General features: G+C 39.3%; 2 protein-coding genes across 2 annotated transcripts; both read left to right on the top strand.

Moving 5' to 3' along the window:
• The first annotated feature begins 429 nt into the window (after positions 1–429).
• On the top strand, positions 430–7,980 carry zw10 (zw10 kinetochore protein). The gene is made up of 16 exons (XM_036588413.1): positions 430–640; positions 2,570–2,704; positions 2,821–2,922; positions 3,133–3,210; positions 3,317–3,476; positions 4,849–5,001; positions 5,139–5,333; positions 5,425–5,561; positions 5,647–5,829; positions 5,936–6,171; positions 6,360–6,431; positions 6,652–6,815; positions 6,914–7,044; positions 7,173–7,304; positions 7,388–7,590; positions 7,723–7,980. The coding sequence occupies exons 1-16, from the start codon at positions 536–538 to the stop codon at positions 7,841–7,843; spliced, it is 2,307 nt and encodes a 768-aa protein (XP_036444306.1). The 5' UTR covers positions 430–535; the 3' UTR covers positions 7,844–7,980.
• Positions 7,981–10,414: 2,434 nt separating this feature from the next.
• Positions 10,415–19,865, top strand: dlat (dihydrolipoamide S-acetyltransferase (E2 component of pyruvate dehydrogenase complex)). The gene is made up of 14 exons (XM_036588009.1): positions 10,415–10,838; positions 12,045–12,146; positions 12,266–12,390; positions 12,642–12,801; positions 13,004–13,130; positions 13,351–13,526; positions 14,628–14,781; positions 14,929–14,996; positions 15,219–15,341; positions 15,446–15,553; positions 15,679–15,797; positions 15,938–16,100; positions 17,765–17,901; positions 18,387–19,865. Exons 1-14 carry the CDS (start codon positions 10,605–10,607, stop codon positions 18,514–18,516), a joined length of 1,926 nt encoding a protein of 641 aa, XP_036443902.1. The 5' UTR covers positions 10,415–10,604; the 3' UTR covers positions 18,517–19,865.
• The last annotated feature ends 1,191 nt before the right edge of the window (positions 19,866–21,056 follow it).

Genomic DNA, 21,056 nt, shown 5'->3' with positions numbered 1-21,056 from the left:
CAAAAGCTTGTTTCAAGTATGAAATGTCCTCCCCTTCCAGTATATAATCTGTTATTTTGCTTCATGTATGTTTCCACATTCCACATTATGTCAAGCATATTTAAGTGTATGTTAAACTGCTTAACTCTTCTTAAATGCTGTTATTTTTACATGCAAGAATGTATTACATCAGGTTACTAACGATGTTAATCACCTTAAAGGCTTTGTGTAATTTTCAGCATTGTTGCCAGTGTTGTGGTATTATGAAATACACAGTTAAAGTCAACAGAGCCGATTTTGTTGGTATTTCGTGGATACGTTCTGTTTTCTCTTCACAAATGTTTTATGTGGTTAATATCTTCGTTTTTAAATAATACAAAAGCCTCATCTTTCATAGTTCAGTTTCAACCCTGCTGCTTAAATGATTCGTGTGACTCGATTCATGATTCGGTTCTTTCGGATCGGACTCACTCCCAGTAGGACTCGCGCGGTATGGCGGGCAGTAGCAACGTTTGACCAACCAGAAACTTTGATTTGACAGAAACAGTTTCCGAGGATGGCTTCGTTTGTAACAGAAGTACTTGCGAGCTCGGGAAAATTGGAAAAAGATGATCTCGCTTCTAAAATCTCCAAACTCTCCCGGAAAGTGGAGGAAACAAAGGTAAATAAACTCTTGCTTCAAAATGCACTTTGCTAGGCAAGCTAGCTTAACTTAGCTAGGTTAGCTAGATATGCAGCTGTCATTTCTACGTCCAACGCAAAATTACAGCAAATTACCGCTTCAACATTTAATGATACGTTACTGTAATTAGTGGACTGTTAGTTAAAATGATATATTCCTAGCTACATAAAGGTTAACGTATAGCTAACTCTTATAGCTATGTGTACTGCTCAAGTAGCTAAAGTCATAGGGTGGTCCTCTTGAGGTGAACTTTCCTCTCGTCACTTTGCTCGTTAGTGTCCTGTGATTAGCCGGACAACTACCCTTTCTGGATTCAAATACAGTCATTTGGCTATCTAACTTTTGTTTGTTCAACGACAGAGCCAACATTACCTCCACTGTTAGTCCTTCATTAAGGTTAGCCAGCTGCCTCCAGGAGCTAGTCGGCTAACAAATGCCTGAATTCAAATAGCCAGCTTGGCTTAAAAGACATAACGAGGAATTACTACAAGACATATAGGCCTCTGGGTTTAAACTGTAACTATTGCTTAAGTATAAGCGGTAATAAGGTCAGGTAAACAGTGTTACAGATGGTGTTTGCTTCGTAAGCTGGGCGACTCTGGTTGACGTGTCATGCATTGCGGAGCTTGGTGCTAGCTGGCCTGTTATGTAGCAGTCTTAATCCATGTTTTAAGTAAAACAACTGATGTAATCTAATCAAAAGATTTTCAGTTATTTTTAGTTGAAACCCACTTGTGTAGTGTTGTCTGGTTTGGTGGTTTGGTGAGTATGTTGTGCTTTGTGAGGGATCCCCGGTGGCCCAAGAAGTGTGTATATATATATATATATATATATATACACATATATAAAGGAAAACAATATCGATATATAATTTATATCATATGTTATTTGAGGGATGAATGGTATAGCAAAAACCAAAAACATCATATTTTTTATCATGAGATTTTTTTTTTTTGAAGTTTGATAAGTTGGAAAAAAAAAGACAGGTCTGTACCATTAGCCTACTTGTGCGAGTACAATGATGTATTTATTCAATGTTTTACATGCTGCAGTGTATTAAATCCAATAAAACAGGTCTAATTGTGCTCTGTTTGCAAGAAAAGCATGTTGTAGTGTAATCTGTCATGTTGGTAAAATAGTTATATTGCCCACCCGAATTGATTCATATATTAAAGGGGAATTATACTCATGATAATTTAAACTGTTAAGATGTAAACAAAGTCATTCAGAGTGGTTTGATCTGAAATGCTTAGTTCTAAAAGAAACTGAGTCAGAATTGTTCACAGTGGTGGTGATAGGAACCAGACATCTGAATCGTTCAGTGCCCCTAAATGCTACCTCACAAAAATGTATTATGTGAAATGACTACTACTATGTTGCTTGGTGCCTGAGACAATATGTGCATTTTTTTAAACACATTCAAGACAGAGAGCTACATGCAGGGTGTTATAAGGCAAAATAGTAACCTTTTTTGTATTTACCACTATTTTACTGCTATCAAAATATAATGTTTTTATATATTTATATTTATTTTGTATTTATATATAAAAACTCGTATAGGTCCACTGGTCATTTTGGATAGTAAATAAAATGGCTATATTTGCATTGTAGACATTCACTTCACTCCTGCACTGCAGCCTTAGGTTAGTGAGTTCTATGCAAGCTTGTGGTATTTTACCTAATGATCGTGTAGCATGAAGGCAGGGAAAAATGAGTGACAGCAGAAAGCATTGTAACACACAAAAGTGGGACTCCTCACAGATGAACAAATTGTGCTGTTTTGTGTGGGTATTTGATATATCCCTTTGCTCAGAAGTGGGTAACACAGCACTATGTTGCAACTGTTTTGATTGTTAGGTTTCATGTTTCTATGTTTTTTGTCTTTAAATCTCTTTATTGTTCTTATAGGAAGAAGTGTCTGACATGATAAATAAGAAATACAACGAGTTCATACCAAGTATGGAGGCAGCTGAAGAACTCATGGACCAAGTTGAAGCCGTATCTAAGGACATTGATCTATTGAAAAGCTGTATTGAGAATGAGGTATAGGACAACATGCTGTCCTTTACTTTAGCTACATGACTGCTAGATATCTGCTTGTCTTGTTTTCAGACTAGTGCAATAAATCACTCCACCTCCCTATTAAACTCTAAATGCAGGTGCAACAGAACCTACATGAAGCTGTAACAGAATATGCCAAGCTCAAACAGCAACTGGAGAAGAACACTGCAGTGATAAGCATGCTCCAACATCTACAAGAGGTGAGTGGATGTAGGCTATTACTGACTCAGCTGTGATGTACAGGCATGTCATGTTTCTATACAGTTACACTGAGGTAGTAATAACCTCAGATACACTACTTTGTTTGATACATTTGTCTTTTAAATTTGAGTTTTTTTTTTTCCTTCAAAGATATTCTTTGCAAAGAAATAGGGACATTTCTCAGGTCTGGGATGTTTTTATATTTAAAGTTTGACACAGCAATGGAGGAGTACCACAAGACCTTACAGGAGAAGAAATATGAAACAGCAGCCAAGCAGCTTGGGAAAGTGAGTAATGTAATATGAATACTTTATTGATTGCCTTTAGTCTGAATTTAATACAAATATATTTACAGAATGGTAAATATATTTTACTATTTCCCATCTTCTTAAGGCACGAGGCAGTGTTGAAGCCTTGAAAGCTTGGAAAAATTCAGAGTTGCCTTTACTTAAAGCCCTCAGTTCAGAGATAACTGTACAGAGAGAGAACCTCATCTACCATCTTGGAGAAGAGTGGAAGAAACTGGCAGTATGGAAACTGCCTCCTGCCAAAGGTGAGAGTAATGTTTACATTACATTAGGTTAAAACATTAGTGGGAATTCCATCAATTTTTCACAATTTCAAAATTTCTAAAAGACGTAAACAGTCACTTGTACTGATTTTTACATGAAATCCTGCGTTCTAGAGAAACTAATCAAGTCAGAACTCTTTGCAAACATTGTACGGGCAAATACTGTGATATAATGTCTGAGGGAACAAAGACACAGCAAGTATCTTAATGTAACTTTAGCCAGGTTATGGGTTAACAAACTCTGCTACAATTGCTGCTGCAAAGCGAATCAGCTAGGGATTAGCTATCACACATATTAGCAAACTGAACAAAAGAACACTGACCTATTGGTTCTATGAAGCAGCAAAAATATGTTAGTTACCCACCTGTCAAACAGAAAAAGAGCAGTATCCTCATCCCTTTTCATGCCTTTCAACCCTCAGTGAAGCTGATGTCAGCTTCTTACTGGCCAGCTTCTTGTTCGAGTTTTCCCTTTCCACCTTAAATGGTGCAGCAGTTACATTCTGGCGCCTGATATAAATTCAAACAAGAGGCACCCAAATAGGAAGCCAGCTTCAGCCTTGTCAACTCATGGAAGTCTTTCCACTGTTGAAATGCCTCACTGATGTTAACATGGCTTTTCGCCCTGGCCTGATCTAAAAACGTCTTTCTTAATCTTAGTTCTTCTCTTCTTGATTATGCGTTGAGTTTGAGCATGAATGCCCCCTGTTGCTGATTGGCTGGAATAGTGTTGTGTGGCTCAATCTGAGCCACTTTTTTTGTTTCCAGTTTACAGAGTAAGACCTGTGTACATGCACTGGATTTTTTTCCAGCCCGCAAGTTTTTGCTAAAACATTTTTTAAAAATACATTCATGGTGGGGAACATGCAGGGCTTTAGGTTCTAAGGCAAAACAGTCCCCAAAGAAATCTCCTTATTTGAGATTTACCTTGATTTTACCATTTATCAGCACTGAATAAAAGAATTCATGATAAATGTGTAGGTTCACTGGTCATTTTGGATGGTAAATAAAATGACTACATCTGGATTGTAGGCATTGTGACCTCTGGCTCCTTTCACTACCTCTGTAAAGAAAGTCGAAGTTGGTGAATTTCTATAAAATGGACCATTTCACATCAAACCACTCTTTGTTTTGTTTACATCAGCCACTGAATTATGCAGGTCTTTTGAAAAAAAATTCTCCTTCTTGGTCTTCTTCTTCATCTTATTATTATTATTATTATTATTATCATCAGTAGTGGTTGTTGTAATAGTAATAGTAATAGTAATAGTAGTAGTTGTTTTAGTTGTAGTAGTAGTAGTAGTGTTATGAGTCTGATTTCTGATCATCACTCATATGTGGCTTTGTTTTGCAGAGCTTAATGGAATGGAGTCTCTCCTGACGACAGCACTTCATTTAAACAGTGGAGAATCTAAGGAAGACAAACACACTCCTAATCAACTTCTATCCAGTGTACTTCAGGCTCTTGCCATTCAAGGAGAGCTGCACAAGAAAATTAAACTATTTGGTATTTTTCCAAATATTATTGTTTATTTTTGTGTCTTAGTTCATTTCTATATCTATAGTGTACTAGTCTATATATCTAATAGTGTTCTTCCAAACTTATATGAAGTTCTTACCGCTGACTCTGTCTCACACCTTTAGGGCAGGTGTTACTGAAGTATATGCTGAAGCCTCTGATCATGTACCCATCTCTGCTGGTAGAGGTGGGTGAGCAGCTTGAACAGGGCACTGTCTTGAGTCTACACAGTGAAGAGAACCAAGCAGAGCACCCAGCCCCTGCTGAAGTCTACACCAAAATCCTTATAGTACTTAAGACCTTGCATGAACACCTCTTTGGTATGGAGGAAAAATATATTTTGTACCTTTAAATTAGATTGTAGTCTATGTATTGATTTTAATTCATTTTCTTTTTACTCTGTGTACACAGGTACATCCATAGATGATAAGAAAGTGTCTGCTATATTGGGAGACCAGATATGGGAGGAGATGTCAGACTGCATCATCCGTGAATGCTTATTGTATTCTATACCAACGAACAGCAGTCAACTAGCAGCTTACGATACGGTAAGAAGATGAAAGGGAGTGTACTCTTGGCATAGAAAGATGTACAATATGTAACTGTGTGGTTTTCATTTTTTTTGTTATCCAGGTTATCAAAGAAACTGAGGATTTTGAAAATCAGTTGAAAGATATGGGATACCTCAGTGGAGACTCCACAGATCTTCTGAAGTATGCAAGAAATGTCAACTGCCATTTTGCTAGCAAAAAATGCCAAGATGTCATAGTAGCTGCCCGGAAACTCATGACCTCAGAGATGCACAGTACTGTTAAAGTAAGTAAGAGTAGCGCTCACTATTAATGTCCATTGTTTAAAAAAATATCTTGTAATGAGTGCTGTCAGTATCTTAATTTGCCTCTAATTAATTCCTTATTTTCAGATCTCTCCAGATTACAAACTTGCAATCCCCAAACTGCCCAGCCTGGCTGGAGGGAGCAGAGAGAAGCAAGAGGTGAAGAGGAGTGGCCAGTGTGATCAGCAGATCCTGGAGAATGAGAAGCAGTTGGGTCAGCGCACATTGTGCCTGCCAGTGTGCCGCATCAGTGAATCTGTGCAGCAGCTAATGGAACTGGCTATAAAAACCCTGTCTGAGGCAGTGGGCAGCTCCCCCCAGTGGTATGTAGATACCACAGCAATCACATCAAGTATAAAGATGAGTCTAGCTTATCAGAGTTATTTTTAGTAAATAAATACATGAAGGAGACATTTCTCCTTCCTGATTTTATCACCACTTGTTGGTTGTTGGCATGTTGTTTTTTCTTTTCTTTTAATTATTTTAACATTATATTGTCCCTTTCTTCCAGTGCTGTCCAGCTATTCTACACAACCCGGAATATTTTTCACCTGTTCTATGATGTTGTGCCTACATATCACAAGTGAGTTTGCCATAATTTATCACACATCATATGTTTATATTTAGGCAAAATATCATATTTGTTTCTAATATATAATGTCTTGTGAGTCTGGTCCCTGATCATTCCTCTTTGTGTTTCTGGCATGACTGATGTTGAACAAATGGACATAGCAGTGGAACTATGTATGTGTTTAAAGGAAGTCTGATGACTTAACAACGGTTGTTTTCCTTATTTGACATAGGGACAATTTACTTAAGTTCCCTCACTTAGCTGCCATTCAACACAACAACTGCATGTTCCTTGCCCACCATCTGCTGACGCTGGGACACCAGTTTAGACCGCATCTTCCCTTAAAAGATGGAGTGGCCTATTTTGTTGACTTGGTCCCAGGATTTAGAAGATTGGGTATGGGATGTAGACAAAAGCTTTATACCATACATTTTTGTTGTTATTCTAGATCTTGTTGTTGAAATGTGTGTTTCTCCTGCTGTTTTCTCACTAAGGTGCTCAGTGTTTTGTGGCACAGATGAATGTCCAGAAAGCAGAGATGCTAGAGAGGCTGTCTACTGCTAGAAACTTCTCCAATTTGCATGATGAAGACAATTACTCTGCAGCCAGCAAGGCAGTCAGACAAGTGAGTCTAAACACTGCTCTCCTACATATGGTTCTAGAGACAGCAGTGCATGTGATTTGATGTGGTAGATAAATTGATAATTGATTTCATCTCATTGCTCACTTTTACCATTATTTGCTTATACTTAGGTGATACACCAGCTAAAGCAACTGGGAAAAGTCTGGCAAGATGTCCTACCAGTGAACATATACTGCAAGTCTATGGGAACACTCTTGAATACCGCAATATCTGAACTGATTACCAAAATCACGATGTTGGAGGTGAGCCCTGACAATGTTGACAGTGTTGTAATTCTTTAAACCTGAGGAGCCTTTAAAAGCATAAACCATTGATCTCACCCCAGGACATCTCAACTGAAGACGGAGAGCGTCTGCACACGCTCTGTCAGACGATCATAGAGGAGGGACCATTAGTATTCACTCCATTGCCAGAGGAGAACAAGAACAAGAAATACCAAGAAGAAGTCCCAGTCTATGTGAAGAAGTGGATGACCTTTAAAGAACTGTCCATAGTTCTGCACGCCAGCCTGCAAGAAATAGTGGACAGGTAACGTACATAAAAAGTATACATGCAGTCAATATTGTGCTGTAGATAATCAGTGCTTGTTTTCATAAGTGCACTTACATTTGTGTTGACTCTTGTGTAGATCTATTGTCAGATCTCATTTCTCTTTTCTAGGTGGGCAGAGGGCAAAGGTCCTCTCGCACAGGAGTTCTCCAGTAACGAAATGAAGAGCCTGATTCGGGCTCTTTTCCAGAACACAGACAGACGAGCTATAGCCCTTACCAAAATCAAATAGACTGTAATAACCATGGCACTTCATACTCACTACGATGCTACATATCCATTCTTCCTTCTGCAGATTTTTTCTTCTATTTTTTATATTATGCTGCAAAATATAAAACAATAAAATCCTTTCCAAGTAATGCCAATTAATACTTGACTGGTGTGTCTGAGAGTGAATGGCTGTCATCAAGGAGTAACATTTTTGCAAAGCTTTGTCCTTATTTGTTGCTATGCAACTTTGTGACACTATATTTGAAGTCTGCCTAAAAGGAGCTTAATAACACATGCATAAGCATTAAATAACTAATTGAAAAGCCCTACTTTATATTTCAGACCAGCTTATGTCAGTATTAACAGATGGCATAAGGTGTATTACAAATTTGACCAATATGTCTATAAAATGTCATGTATAATACACCTTATGCCATCTGTTAATTAATTAATGTGACAGATTTGTTGTGTTATTACACAGTTAGAAAGCATCTTTTAAAGGTAATGGAAATTCTAATGCAGAGGTGCAGTTAAGAACATCATCTGTCAGACCTGTGTGGCTTCTTCATAACCTGCGTGCTTACTTCATAAAACATCTCGTCATTTTAAATACTGACATACGCTTTTAACAAATAGTCAAGTGTTGCTTTTCAGATACTTTTTTTATACTTATGCATGCGTCATGTGTAAGTGGCCATCAAATAAAGCGTTGCCAAATGTAACCTGTTTTTGTTATTGAACTGTCAGATTGATAATTGATATGATGGAAGATTTTGAATAAATAAAAATGTAGTTGCCTTGTTTTCACTTGAGTAAAATGTGAAACAGAAGAAACGCCTAAAACAGATGCCATGTTACTGATATTCGACGTTAAAGTCGTGTTTTGTTTGATGTCATGATGTCATTTTCTATTATGGCGGCGCTGAAAGGTGGAGGCAACGTTTGCTTTAAACGTTGAGAGCATTTGGTGTGGCAGTGTTGAAGTTACATCTGTCTTTCAAATTTCAAACAAACGGACAACCGTTACTCGACATTGAGACTTAACGTTGCCACAGCGTTGACAACACAAAATGCCTGCTGTGCGAGTCTAGTCTGAGAAGTTTCGATCTATTACGTGTTTCTGGAGAAAATCAGTTATTTGGAGATACTAAGTCAATAATTTGAGAAGATAAGTCACAGGAAGAAATACGTTATTTTGAGAAAGAAAATACTTAGACATACAAATGCAATAGTTTGAGAAAACAAGCCATCTGGGATAATAAGTCGGTATATCTGAGACGGCAAGTCGCTGTTCTTACGGGGTCGGTTGTAGCCGCTCTTCTCTCAACCGACAAACAAACGCCTTAAAATGACCAAAGACCAAAATAAACAGCTCACGACAGAGTTTTTAGTTACAGGGTCTAATGTTAGTAGTACAGTCTTGACCTGCGAGGCTATTTTTCCAATGCAGCCCATTTTTACAATCATATAAATTATTGTTAAACGAATTTAAAAAGCTAAAATAAATTTAAAAGATTTTGTGACAGCGCCGGCTACCGTGTGGCAAACCTCGTTCTTGCGACGTTTTACGACAGTTTATGAGACGTCCACTGACAGCGTCGTCTGAGGGTTGCCATGTTTTCACAGAAAATCCTCCACTTCGAAAGAGTTCAAATACACCTAAACAAAAGCGCTGTTACTAAATAAATGAACCAGGAGAAGTAAATGTTATCAGTGCTATCAGAAAAAAATTACTTGAGTAAATATCAAGTCAAAAACTTACTATATAATTACAGCTGTACTTCAGTGCATCCTGTACAGGAAATTGTATTCTAAATCTTATAATCAATATATTATAATTATGATCAAATAAAATCATAAATATTGAAGGTGAGAGGTGCAACCAAGAGAAAAGCAGTTCAGGTGATCCACCCACAGAATTAACTAAAATCACACACATACAAGGAATTGGGAATTAAACATGAAGGGCTAAAATGAAAGTCGTTCCTATCATGACAAACACTTTAATTATTATCATTGGATGATACTTAAAAGCACAATCCATTGTAATTAACTACGTAGAACTGATGTTGTAACCTGCTTCTTATGCTTATTTATGTAGTACTTAGACATTGATGATTATTAGTGTACATTTTCTACACTGTAAAGTGTAGAGATTTTGTCCAAAAACCATGAGTGCATGAAGCAGATGGAAAATGGAAGTAAACAAAAAGTTTTTAAAACTAAAACTGCAACCTCCTGATATACAGACTAACGATCACCTTTTAGTTCTATAATAAAACACTTAACCACTGGAACCTTTAGGTTCCAAAGGTTCCAAAGGTTTTGTTGAGATGTAAACAAAGTCATTCAGAGTTTTGTGAAATGGTTAATTCTAGAGAAACTTACTAACTTGAATTTCTTTACAATGGTTCTTTACAGTTGAACCAGGGGTGATGTCTACAACACATATATTAATTTGTGGCCTCGGTACATTAATTTATGGCCCCGAGCAACTTAACTTGTGGCCTCAATATATTAATTACCAGGTCACCTTAAGGCCTCCATAAAGGACACATACTATACGGAGTTTATACTCTCCTGGCAACCTCAGCTTGCACCAGTGAGGACAGGCAGGCGGGGAGCGCCGTGAAGGTGCTGTTTTGAAGCGGGGAGGTCATTGGAAAGTGAGGCTCCAGTCCACTTCGTTTTGGCCCATAGACGCGGTCGCTGTATGAGGTGTCACATATTCTGACAGCAGACTAGCTTCTCCTGCACCCAGCCGAGTTTCCTTTCCGGTCGAAATGTTACGTTTAGTGCTGCGCCTGAGGCCGTGTGTTCGGTCCGCCCGGCCCGCCGTCCTCTCGGGCCCCGCGCCGGTACCGAGTCAGCTCAGACGGCTCCACAGTGACCGCAGCCTTGGCCGCTCCACACAAGCTTACAGCGGCATCCTTACCGGAAAAACCTGTGTCTTACAGCAGCAGAGCGCTGCTCTCAGTCAGAGCGGCCGAGTCTACAGTCTGCCGCCCCATCAGAAGGTAAAGGAATTGCTAAGCTAAACCAGCTAGCCGTGCTGGAGCTGGCGGAGTGAGTTAGGTTAGCTCCCTGAGCAGGGTCAGCGCTGACTTGTTGCCTTTTGAGTGTTTCGAGCTTTTTACTGTGAATACGCTTTTTTTGGGTTAACGTTATATGTCAGGTTGTTGTGTATTTTAGCATTTAGATAGTTCACTCAAGCAAAGACCAAACCACTGTCTGTTTTGAGAAAGGTGATCGCTAACCTAGCTGTCTGACTCGTTTCATTTCTAAACTGTACAGCACGACTCGCCTTAACGGAGATCCATATGACGCTCGGTCTGTTTCCAACGAGTGTCACTTTGAGCAATGTTCATTTCAACGTCTACAATGTCTGTTTTGTTTAGTCTTATTCGGTGTCGTCTATTAGGCGTTTATTTGTTATGTTTTAGTCTGCCTGTTCTACACTTACTGGCCAGGGTATTCGGTATGATGCTTAGTACGTATAGTCATTTTAGGCTGCGTCCCAAAACACATACCACTGTGCTGTACGTACTGTTCTAATGAATGGACTTCTAATTGTGGTGTACTTCTTTTGACATACTATTTAGTATGGTAGTGTGTGGTTTTGGACGCACTGCAGTGCTGAGAACGATCGACCACCCAATGATGCACAGTGATGGTCTTTTGGGGGTCTTGACAATTGATGAACCAGGCTAAGAAGTAATGCAGAGAAACATATGGACTACATAGCTATACATTTAGAACTACAAAATGCACTTATTGGTAAGTGTACCTGATAAAATGGTAAATTAGTGCATATACATGGTGGGTGTACCTAATAAAGTGGCCAGTGAGTGTATATAGGTTACACTGGAGTCAGCCAAGAGTTTGCAAAGTGTTCTATTCTTACGGTTTATGAGTATTTTCTGTACTATAGTTGGGAGATAATTAACTTGTATCTCAGACATGGATTAAGCCTGATCCTGGACCAAATTGTGGTGTCAGTGGTGAATCACCATGTGAAAGTCTTTTAAGTCTAGGCTTAAGCTTCATGTGGATCTGGGAAACTGACCCAGCAATAATGATGATCTTTGAACAGGGTGTGCGTGAGCTATTTTGGAGGAAGAGCTCTGATGACATTTTCTTAGATGGTATGCTGAGATTTGCTTAGCTCCTTAGAGTCCCTCTTGGCTGAGAACCTGTAAAGTGACGTTTTCCATTTTCTACAGGTGGAACTCCCTGCTTTGTCTCCCACAATGCAGTTGGGCACCATTGCTCGCTGGGAGAAGAAGGAGGGTGATAAAATCAATGAGGGTGACTTGATCGCTGAGGTGAGACCAAAGTGTTGGTCATCAGAATGAAGCAGATGAGTTCTAAATAACTCAAATATACCTTTGATACGTTTAAAGAACATTGCAAACACTTGTCTGTATGTTTTGTATTTCTTTAGGTGGAAACAGACAAGGCCACAGTAGGATTTGAGATGCTAGAAGAGTGCTATCTTGCCAAGATCTTGGTGCAGGAGGGCACAAGAGATGTACCCATTGGATCAGTTATATGTATTACAGTTGACAAGTGAGGACAATTCTTTTTCTTTTAAATATGTTGTTTTTCAAAGCTTGTGAAACCAGATTTCTGTGTTGTTATTATACAGCCCTCTTATAGCAGAAAGTGGAGCATATGTTGGATTCAAGCCAGCAATCTTTACAGACCTTTTTTAACAAATTGTCTGAACATCACATTAAAATTCACGTCTGAGGCTTGTCATGACCATAATAAGGTGATCCTTGCTGCCATACACCTTTTCTTTTCATCTTCGACCTCAGACCTGACCTCATCCCCGCATTTAAGGACTTCACTCTGGAAAAACTTGCTGCTTTAGCTCCTGCAGCAGCAGCAGCAGCCCCTCCACCTCCAGCTGCACCTGCTGCTGCTGCCCCCTCTCCTCCTCAGGCTCCAGGCAGTTCATACCCTCCACATATGAAGGTAAGTGACCACTGGGGGTGCATTTTACTGCACCATGATTGTAGATGTGCTGTTGCCTTTTGCAAAATTGCATTTTCCAAGTCAAGTAGGTATATTTTTTGTGCATGCTTGCACTAGCTGAATGTAGGTGTGATGAAGCATTATTGTGATTATAACGAGCTTTGTGAAGTCCATGATTTCTCTTTATTTTTGTACCTTGTAGATTCTTCTACCAGCTCTTTCCCCCACTATGACAATGGGCACTGTGCAGCGCTGGGAGAAGAAAGTGGGTGAAAAATTGAATGAGGGTGACCTGCTGGCAGAAATTGAGACGGATAAGGCCACAATTGGTAAGCTGTCATTGATCTATGACTTCAAACTGCTTGTCATTATACAAGATGTAACCCAGGCTTATAAAATATGTTTTGTTTTCTAGTTTACGCCATTGATTAGGAATTATTTTTGTTGTTTTATGTGTGGATTAAAGTCATAAACATTTTTTGAATGACAAAATCCTGTACAGTCTGCTACTGTATGTGCCCTTTGGCTTAACTCCTGTATTTTGTTTAGGTTTTGAAGTACAGGAGGAGGGTTACTTGGCTAAGATCATGATCCCTGAGGGAACCAGGGATGTCCCGCTGGGCACACCGCTCTGCATCATGGTCGAAAAAGAGTCTGACATTCAGGCATTTGCAGACTATGTAGAGACAGGTGTGGCTGCTACCCCACCTCCAGCTCCAACACCGGTAAGGGAGTGTTTGAATTGTTTTTTTTTTTTTCCATGCTGACCACCACTGGTTATCCAAGTTGTCAATCTATGGATGTCCAATGTGTTATTATTTCTGATTCTTTATTATTTCTATAAGCTTCAGAGAAAATGTGGTGTGAAAATGTTCTTGGTATATGGTTGTATACCACGCTGATTACATTTATTTTAGTGCTGTTGGCACCATTTTGTGTGTTGGTTGTTCAAATCAAATTGAGTTGCAACATCTCTGAGCTTACAGCAATGTGGGTAATGTGGTGTAACAGTGTATTTTTGGTAACTTTGGTTGATATCATGTCAAGGTCAGTCTTGCTGCAAACTCTGTAGTAACGGGCATAAGAGCAGATGGTGTTGTCATTGTTTGCTGTGTTGTGAAAGCATCTGTGATCTGTGCCCTGTAAGGTAGAATCTTCATCCTCCACCTTAGAATTCTGCTTTTGAGAACTTAGCTGAGATGAACTTATACAGCAGCTTATAAAAAAAAGTTGACCTGTTATAACTCAGTACTACTGTACACAACTAATAATGACGCTTCATTTGCTTGCCGCACAAATCATGACAATCTTCATTTTCTGTGGATCACATTTTTCCTGATGGCATAAAATAGATGGAACATTCTCTGTCCAGCACTCCTGACGTGGTAGCATCTGGTAAAACATTGTCACATTAAACCCGATTGGTTGCATTCTCAGTGAGGGCCAGGGTAAAGGCCATCCAAGCACTATTTGAAATACTGAATGTACCACTTTTCCTAAATCCATTAAAGGATTTCAGTTCAGTGGTGCAGCATGTCTGGGCGATAGTGCTATTTTTCCAGAATGTATATGCCAGTGCCTGCTGTTTTTACCTGAGTGCTGAATTACATTACATGTTACGTTTTAAGCTAGGGTTTGTTTGTGAACCTGCTCACCTGTGACTTTTTTTCTTTGTGTATTTATTATGAGTTTATATTATGGACTGTACTAATCATTGTACAAAAACAATGCAATAAATTAATGAGAGTAGTCATCCTGGATTGTGTGTATACTGCCTTTTTACTTTTAGCTTGCAGCTAACTCTCTAATTGTGAATTTTCCATAAGGTTGCGGCTCCTCCCCCTGCTGCTGCTCCAGCGGCCCCGGCTGCTCCGACTGCTGCTGCTCCTGCAGCCGCTGCTAGGAAGGGCAGGGTGTTTGCCAGCCCTCTGGCCAAGAAACTGGCAGCTGAGAAGGGAATCGACCTTGCACAGGTCACTGGTGAGTGTACAGTTTACAAAATTTGATGCAGCGTCACTACAAAATGTATTAGTTTTGTTGTTTTATGACTGATTTCAAGTACAGTTTAATTTGAACTGTATTTACGCTGTGCGAATGAACTTGAAAAAAGCTTTTCTGTTCCCACAGGCACTGGACCAGATGGCAGGATAACCAAGAAAGATGTTGAGACTTTCGTCCCAGCCAAGGCTGCTCCTGTTAGTGAAGTACCTGTTAGTCCATTAGGCGTTAGGACTCTGTCTGAAAATGGGAAGATCAGCTATGATAAATGCTTTCAAAATGTTCAAGTTTGAGTTTTCAGATGGGGGAAAAGGAAACACATTCTAACTAAAAATATTGTTATATTTTCCACATTTTCATATTTGATTCCAAATTTAATAGTACAGTAATGAACTTCCTCCTGCTCTTTATGGTACCAGGCACCCGTTGCTCCAGCAGCTGCTCCTGTAGCACCCACGCCCGGCCGTGCACCAGCAGCTCCAGCTGTGGCCCCAGTTCCCACTGGCACCTTTACTGACATCCCAATCAGCAATATCCGTAGAGTGAGTATCCGTTAACACTTTGTACAGCTTCACATTTGATGCTTTAAAAAGAAGACATCTGACCTCTGTTCTTTGTTCTTTTCTCATTCCTTTACATTAATAAGGTAATTGCACAGAGGTTGATGCAGTCAAAGCAAACTATTCCTCACTACTACTTGTCCGTGGACATCAATATGGACCAAGTTTTGGACCTCAGAAAAGAACTGAATGAGGTGAGGCTCTAAACGGCTTCAGTTCTCTGTCCTCTGTCTCTTGAGGTTTATCGTATGTATTACTCTTTGGCTTGAAGTGGGCGGATTGTGTTTATGATGCTTTTTCTCTATCACCCCATGATCAGGAGGTGAAAGCAGATAACATCAAACTCTCAGTCAATGATTTCATCATCAAAGCCTCAGCACTGGCATGTTTAAAGGTGCCAGAGGCAAACTCCTCCTGGATGGACACAGTCATCCGACAGTAAGTGACCTCATTTTGCACTTAAGGCTTTGACCACCAGGGGGCAGCTTTGTCTTATGAATAAATTTAGGATAACAAGCACTGTAGCTGATCCTGTGGCACTACTGTTAATTATTAATGCTGATGCTAAATCTTCACAGAAATCATGTGGTGGATGTTAGCGTTGCAGTCAGCACGCCCAGTGGTTTGATCACTCCTATTGTCTTCAATGCCCATATCAAGGGCCTAACAGCTATTAGCAAAGATACAGCCTCACTGGCTGCCAAGGCACGTGAGGGCAAGCTGCAACCACATGAATTCCAGGTAACACAAGAACTGAGTTCATCGGTTAGTTATATAATGGGTTCATAATAGCAACAGAACACATTTAAGTAGTAAATGTTCTGTGAAAAAGTATTTGTGCTCTCTTCCCAGTTTCTTCTATTTTTGCTGTTTTCAAATGATGATTTCATTTAGTGAAGGAAAAATACTCCTCAGCCTTACTTGGCCCTATGTGAAGAAGTAATTGTCCCTTAGCTACTAAATCAACCAGTTAACCAAATTCAATTGACTATTGGGTTCGATTTCATTATCCACACCCAGGCATGATTACCGCCAGACCTGTTGAATCTTAACATCACAAAAGCAGGCTAGAGGTTCTCAAACAGCAGCACATGATGCCACGTTATAAAGAGATTCAATTACAAATGCAAAAGAAAGTCATTGAAATCTACCAGTCTGGAAAAGGGTTTGCAAAGCCATTGTCAAGGCTCTGTGACTCCAGCAAACCACAGTGAGAGCCATTATCTACAAATGAAAAAAAAAAATTGCAACAGTGGTGAACCTTCCCAGGAGTAGCTGGGAAGTTTTCACCAAGCGCGCGTCAACAACTCATCCAAGTTGTCACAAAAGAACCCGGGCAAACATCTAAAGAGCTGCAGGCCTCACTTGCCTCAGTTAAGGTCAACGTACAAGATTTCACAATAAAAAAGACACAGGGTGAAAATGGCATCGATGGGAGAGTTGCAAGGTACAAATCACTACTGAACAAAAATAACACAAAGACTTGTCTCACATTTGCCACAAGACGTCTAGATGACCCTCAAGATTTTTGAGACAATATTCTGTGGATTGAAGAGTCAAAGGTGGAACTTTTTGGAAGACATGGGTCCCGTTACATATATCGTAAAGCTAACATTGCTTTCCACCATAAGAACATCATACCAACAGTCAAACATGGTGGTGTGATGGTCTGGAGCTGCTTTGCTTCTGCAGGACCTGAAAGACTTGTCATAATTGATGGAACCATGAATTCTGCTCTGTGCTCTCAGAAAATCCTGAAGGACAATGTCTGCCCATCGTTTTGTGACCTAAAGCTTGAGCGCTTTTGGGTTCTACAGCAGGACAACGATCTGAAGCACACAAGGAGGTCCACCTCTGAATGGGTCAAAAGAAATAAAATTATGGTTTTGGAGTGGCCGAGTCAAAGTCCTGGCTTAAATCCTATCTCAAGACCTTAAACGGTCAGTTCATGCTCGAAAACCTTCCAATGTAGCCAAATCTGCAAAAAAGAGTGGGCCAGAATTCCTCCACAATGATGTAAAAGACTCACAAGTTATCATAATCGTTTGATTGCAGTTGTTACTGCCAAGGGTGCCACAACCAGTTGTTAGGTTTAGGGGGACAGTTACTTTTCGACAAGGGTGAAAGATTTATTCAAAACCTATATCTTACATAAATGCAATGATCATTTAAAAGCTGCATTTTGTGTTTACTCTTGTCTTTGTCTTATATTAAAATTAGTTGAATAATCTGAAACATTTAAGTGTGACAAATTAGCAAAAATAGAAGAAATCAGGTGGGGTAAATACTTTTTCACGGCACTGTATAGACATCTGGAAGCTGAGAACTTTTACACCTTAGGCTTGACTATAAAAGTATTCTTAAATTAGAGCCAGACTGTTGCATCTTTTTGTTTGTTTTTCCAGGGTGGCACATTCACAGTCTCCAACCTGGGCATGTATGGCATAAAGAACTTCTCAGCCATCATCAATCCTCCTCAGGCCTGCATCCTGGCAGTGGGGGGCTCAGAGAAGAGGCTGCTGCCTGCAGACAATGAGAGAGGGTGAGAACTTCAGTGTCTTGGAATGCTGTCAAAAGACAGAAATATAGTATCATATCAGCTTTGTGGCTGATGTAAGACTACTGCAGTAAAAGAAAAAAAAAATTGGAAATTGTGGTCGGAGCAAGTGCTTGAGTGTCTGCCTCGAATAATCAGGTATAAGTACTTTTTTGGACATGGCTAAATGTAAACAAAGCTATAGGCTACACTTATTCTACATTTTTCACAGAATGCAAGATTTAAGACAACAAAAACAAATCAGGATTTATTTACTAATTAAGGTGTGTGATGTGTCATTGCATAGTGCATGAAATTTGCGTAATCAGAAATCTCTTAGAAGTGATGGGCTTGTAGAGAAATGTATGTAGGAAAGCCATTTAAACGCACGTAACTGGAGATGTGGTCCTAATGCTATTCGTATATTATATTATCTATTATTATTTTAATGGGCATATGTTCTTTGTATTTAATGATGCTTTTTTTCATAGGTTTGATGTAGCCAATATGATGTCCGTAACCCTTAGCTGTGATCACCGGGTGGTGGACGGAGCAGTAGGGGCTCAGTGGCTGGCCGAGTTCCGCAAGTTCCTGGAAAAACCCATCACTATGCTGCTTTGAGCGGGGAGCAGACCCTGCCCCTCAGTCCAAAATACCAGAACTTTCAGATAGATCTGAGGAAGTCTCTTGCAAATGTTAAACACTCAGAATTACAGGTTCTTTTCTCCCCTCTTGTCTTCACTCTTAACTTTCACTGTAAACACCCTTGGGTACTGTATTTATGCAGCTTTAACATGTCAGAGCCTGAAATAATTTCTCAACCCACGATAGTGTGTTGCTGTTAGGTCAATTTGTATAGTTTGACTGTAGATGGAATTGTTGGATGAGGGTTTTGTTTTCTGCCAGGTATCGCCACAAGTTGGTGCACGTCATTCATTCAAGGGGTTGAAAACTGTCCGAGTCCACCAGTTCTTTTCACCAAGCTTTTACCCCTTGTTGTGGTCTCAATATGTCTCAGTTATTTGGTACACTGGGAGATGTTTTGGCACAGAGAGAGGATGTGCTGTACGTTCCCAAGGAAGACATAGTAAAATAATGAAATACTCCATCTCGGGATGGCAGTGCCAAAGGAACTTATCAGCGGTATGTCTCTACCAGGTTAAAGGTTTTTAAAAATAACTTTGTACCTGCTGTTCACACACAGACCTTTTTCAAACCATAAATGATGTTTCACTGCCTGAGTTGTACATACATGCAGCAGTTTCTTCTCTGGGCCATCTGGTGACCCTGTATAAAATGACCTTATTTGAACGTTTGAGCGTTTATTTATTACATCTTTTACTCCAGACAAAGCATGGTAATGCCTTTGTTCTGTGTTCTTATTTCTAGCATTTATTTTTCCTTTTTTTTAAATGTGGAAATATTTTCAAATCTATATTTCTGTATTAAATACGCACAAACATGCAGAACTGAGCACCCTGCAACATAAATAAACAAAACTAGGTCCCTAAACTGAACTGAAACTTTGAACTGAAATGATGGCCTACATATTTATGACGTTCTCAGAGATAAGAACATTTTGTTCAGGGCGTTGTGGCCAGTCAGGCAGTGTTTCCAAATCAGTGGTTAAAACTAAAGCCAAAAAGGAAGTCAGATATGCACTATTATTATTAAGGGAAAATACACAACCATTATGAGAGAATAAACAGGAAATAAAAACTGTTTTCCCATTTAAAACTTCTCTTTGGATACACCAAAAGCTAAATTTGTATAGTTTTTGCTGGAAAGTATGATTTTTTTTTAGCTGCATCTTGGATTTTCTTTTTAGTACCTCTAAATATTAAGAAATACTCATGACTCTTGTGGTTATAATGTTTCTGTGGGTAAATCTTTGATTTGTCCAAAGATCACACAACAGCATCCATTATTGGCAACTTGAATCTGTACATTAAAATGAGATATTAATACCAGTAATAAACCCCTTTATATGATGTTCTCACCTTTTACAGATCAGGCTTGTTTTTAGTTGATGGCTGCTGATGGTGGAAGTGGATGTGGCTGAATTGTATGTGTTAGAGAGGAGTAACCCATATATTACTCTTCAGATCTTTGCTACACCCGCAGAACCAAAGGTACGAAACTGTCACTGGGGCAGTATCTCAGTACCTTAAGTCAGGGAACATAACTACCATAATCCTTTGAAATTATATTTTCTAAGTGGCATTGACTCTATGCACTTTGTCTCGTCTCCAGGCTTTTCATTTTATTGTTCTGTTTTAAAACATTAGGTTATCAAAAGATACAAATTTATACTTTTACACTGGGAAAAACTTACTTAAGGTACATAACTGGACCTTTTACATTGTACATTTGTACCTTGGTGAATGAAAAATGTACAGTTTCACAAATGTATCTAATTTATGCTTGAGAAGCTCCTAATTTGACCTGAATGTCTTGTCATTTGAAGCTTTATGCCAGCAGTGTTGAATCAGAAAAGAAATCTCATTCTGAACTCGTCATGTGTACGAAGAGATGAGTTTAGCTTCCAGTAACACTCTCTAGTAGTAGCATACAAATTAGTAGATGAGTTTAAGAAAATAGATTTATGATCTTTTAAAGGGGTTGTGAGGATCCTGCCTTGAACATTGAAATCTACCACGATATGAGACGAGCTAATCAATACGGGGAAGTCTTGAGTGGTCTTTGTTACCCCAAGGGGTAAGACTGTATATTTGGAAACTGTCCCCTCCAATTATAAGTTAGATGAAAGATTACTGTCAACATTTTCAGTTTTGAGGTGATAAAAGGAGGTTGCTTACAAGGGAAGCCTGTCAGTGATGTTATCAGGAACCAAGGTTAAGTCCCCATCAATAAAGATCAGAGCACGCCTAAACTCCCTATGATGCTTTGCTACTGCTTAGCCGGGCTGTATTTAGTTAAAAAAAAACAAAAAACGGTATGTACCGTGTTCAGGAAATGTTTTGTCATGGTAGTTTTGGGTACGCTAGCACTTATTACCACAAGCTGGTTCTCATGATGTAAATTATTACATTTTAATGTGAGGGTAAGATCAGAGTTAGGGTTAGGCTAGTGGTAGTTCTGGTTTGGGTAGGTCTCAAGAAATGAATGAAAGTCGACGTAATGACCCCACAATTCACAGA

This window comes from Colossoma macropomum, unplaced genomic scaffold, assembly GCF_904425465.1.
Source record: "Colossoma macropomum unplaced genomic scaffold, Colossoma_macropomum, whole genome shotgun sequence".
NCBI lineage: Eukaryota > Metazoa > Chordata > Actinopteri > Characiformes > Serrasalmidae > Colossoma > Colossoma macropomum.
This window is presented reverse-complemented; position numbering and strand designations above follow the sequence as displayed.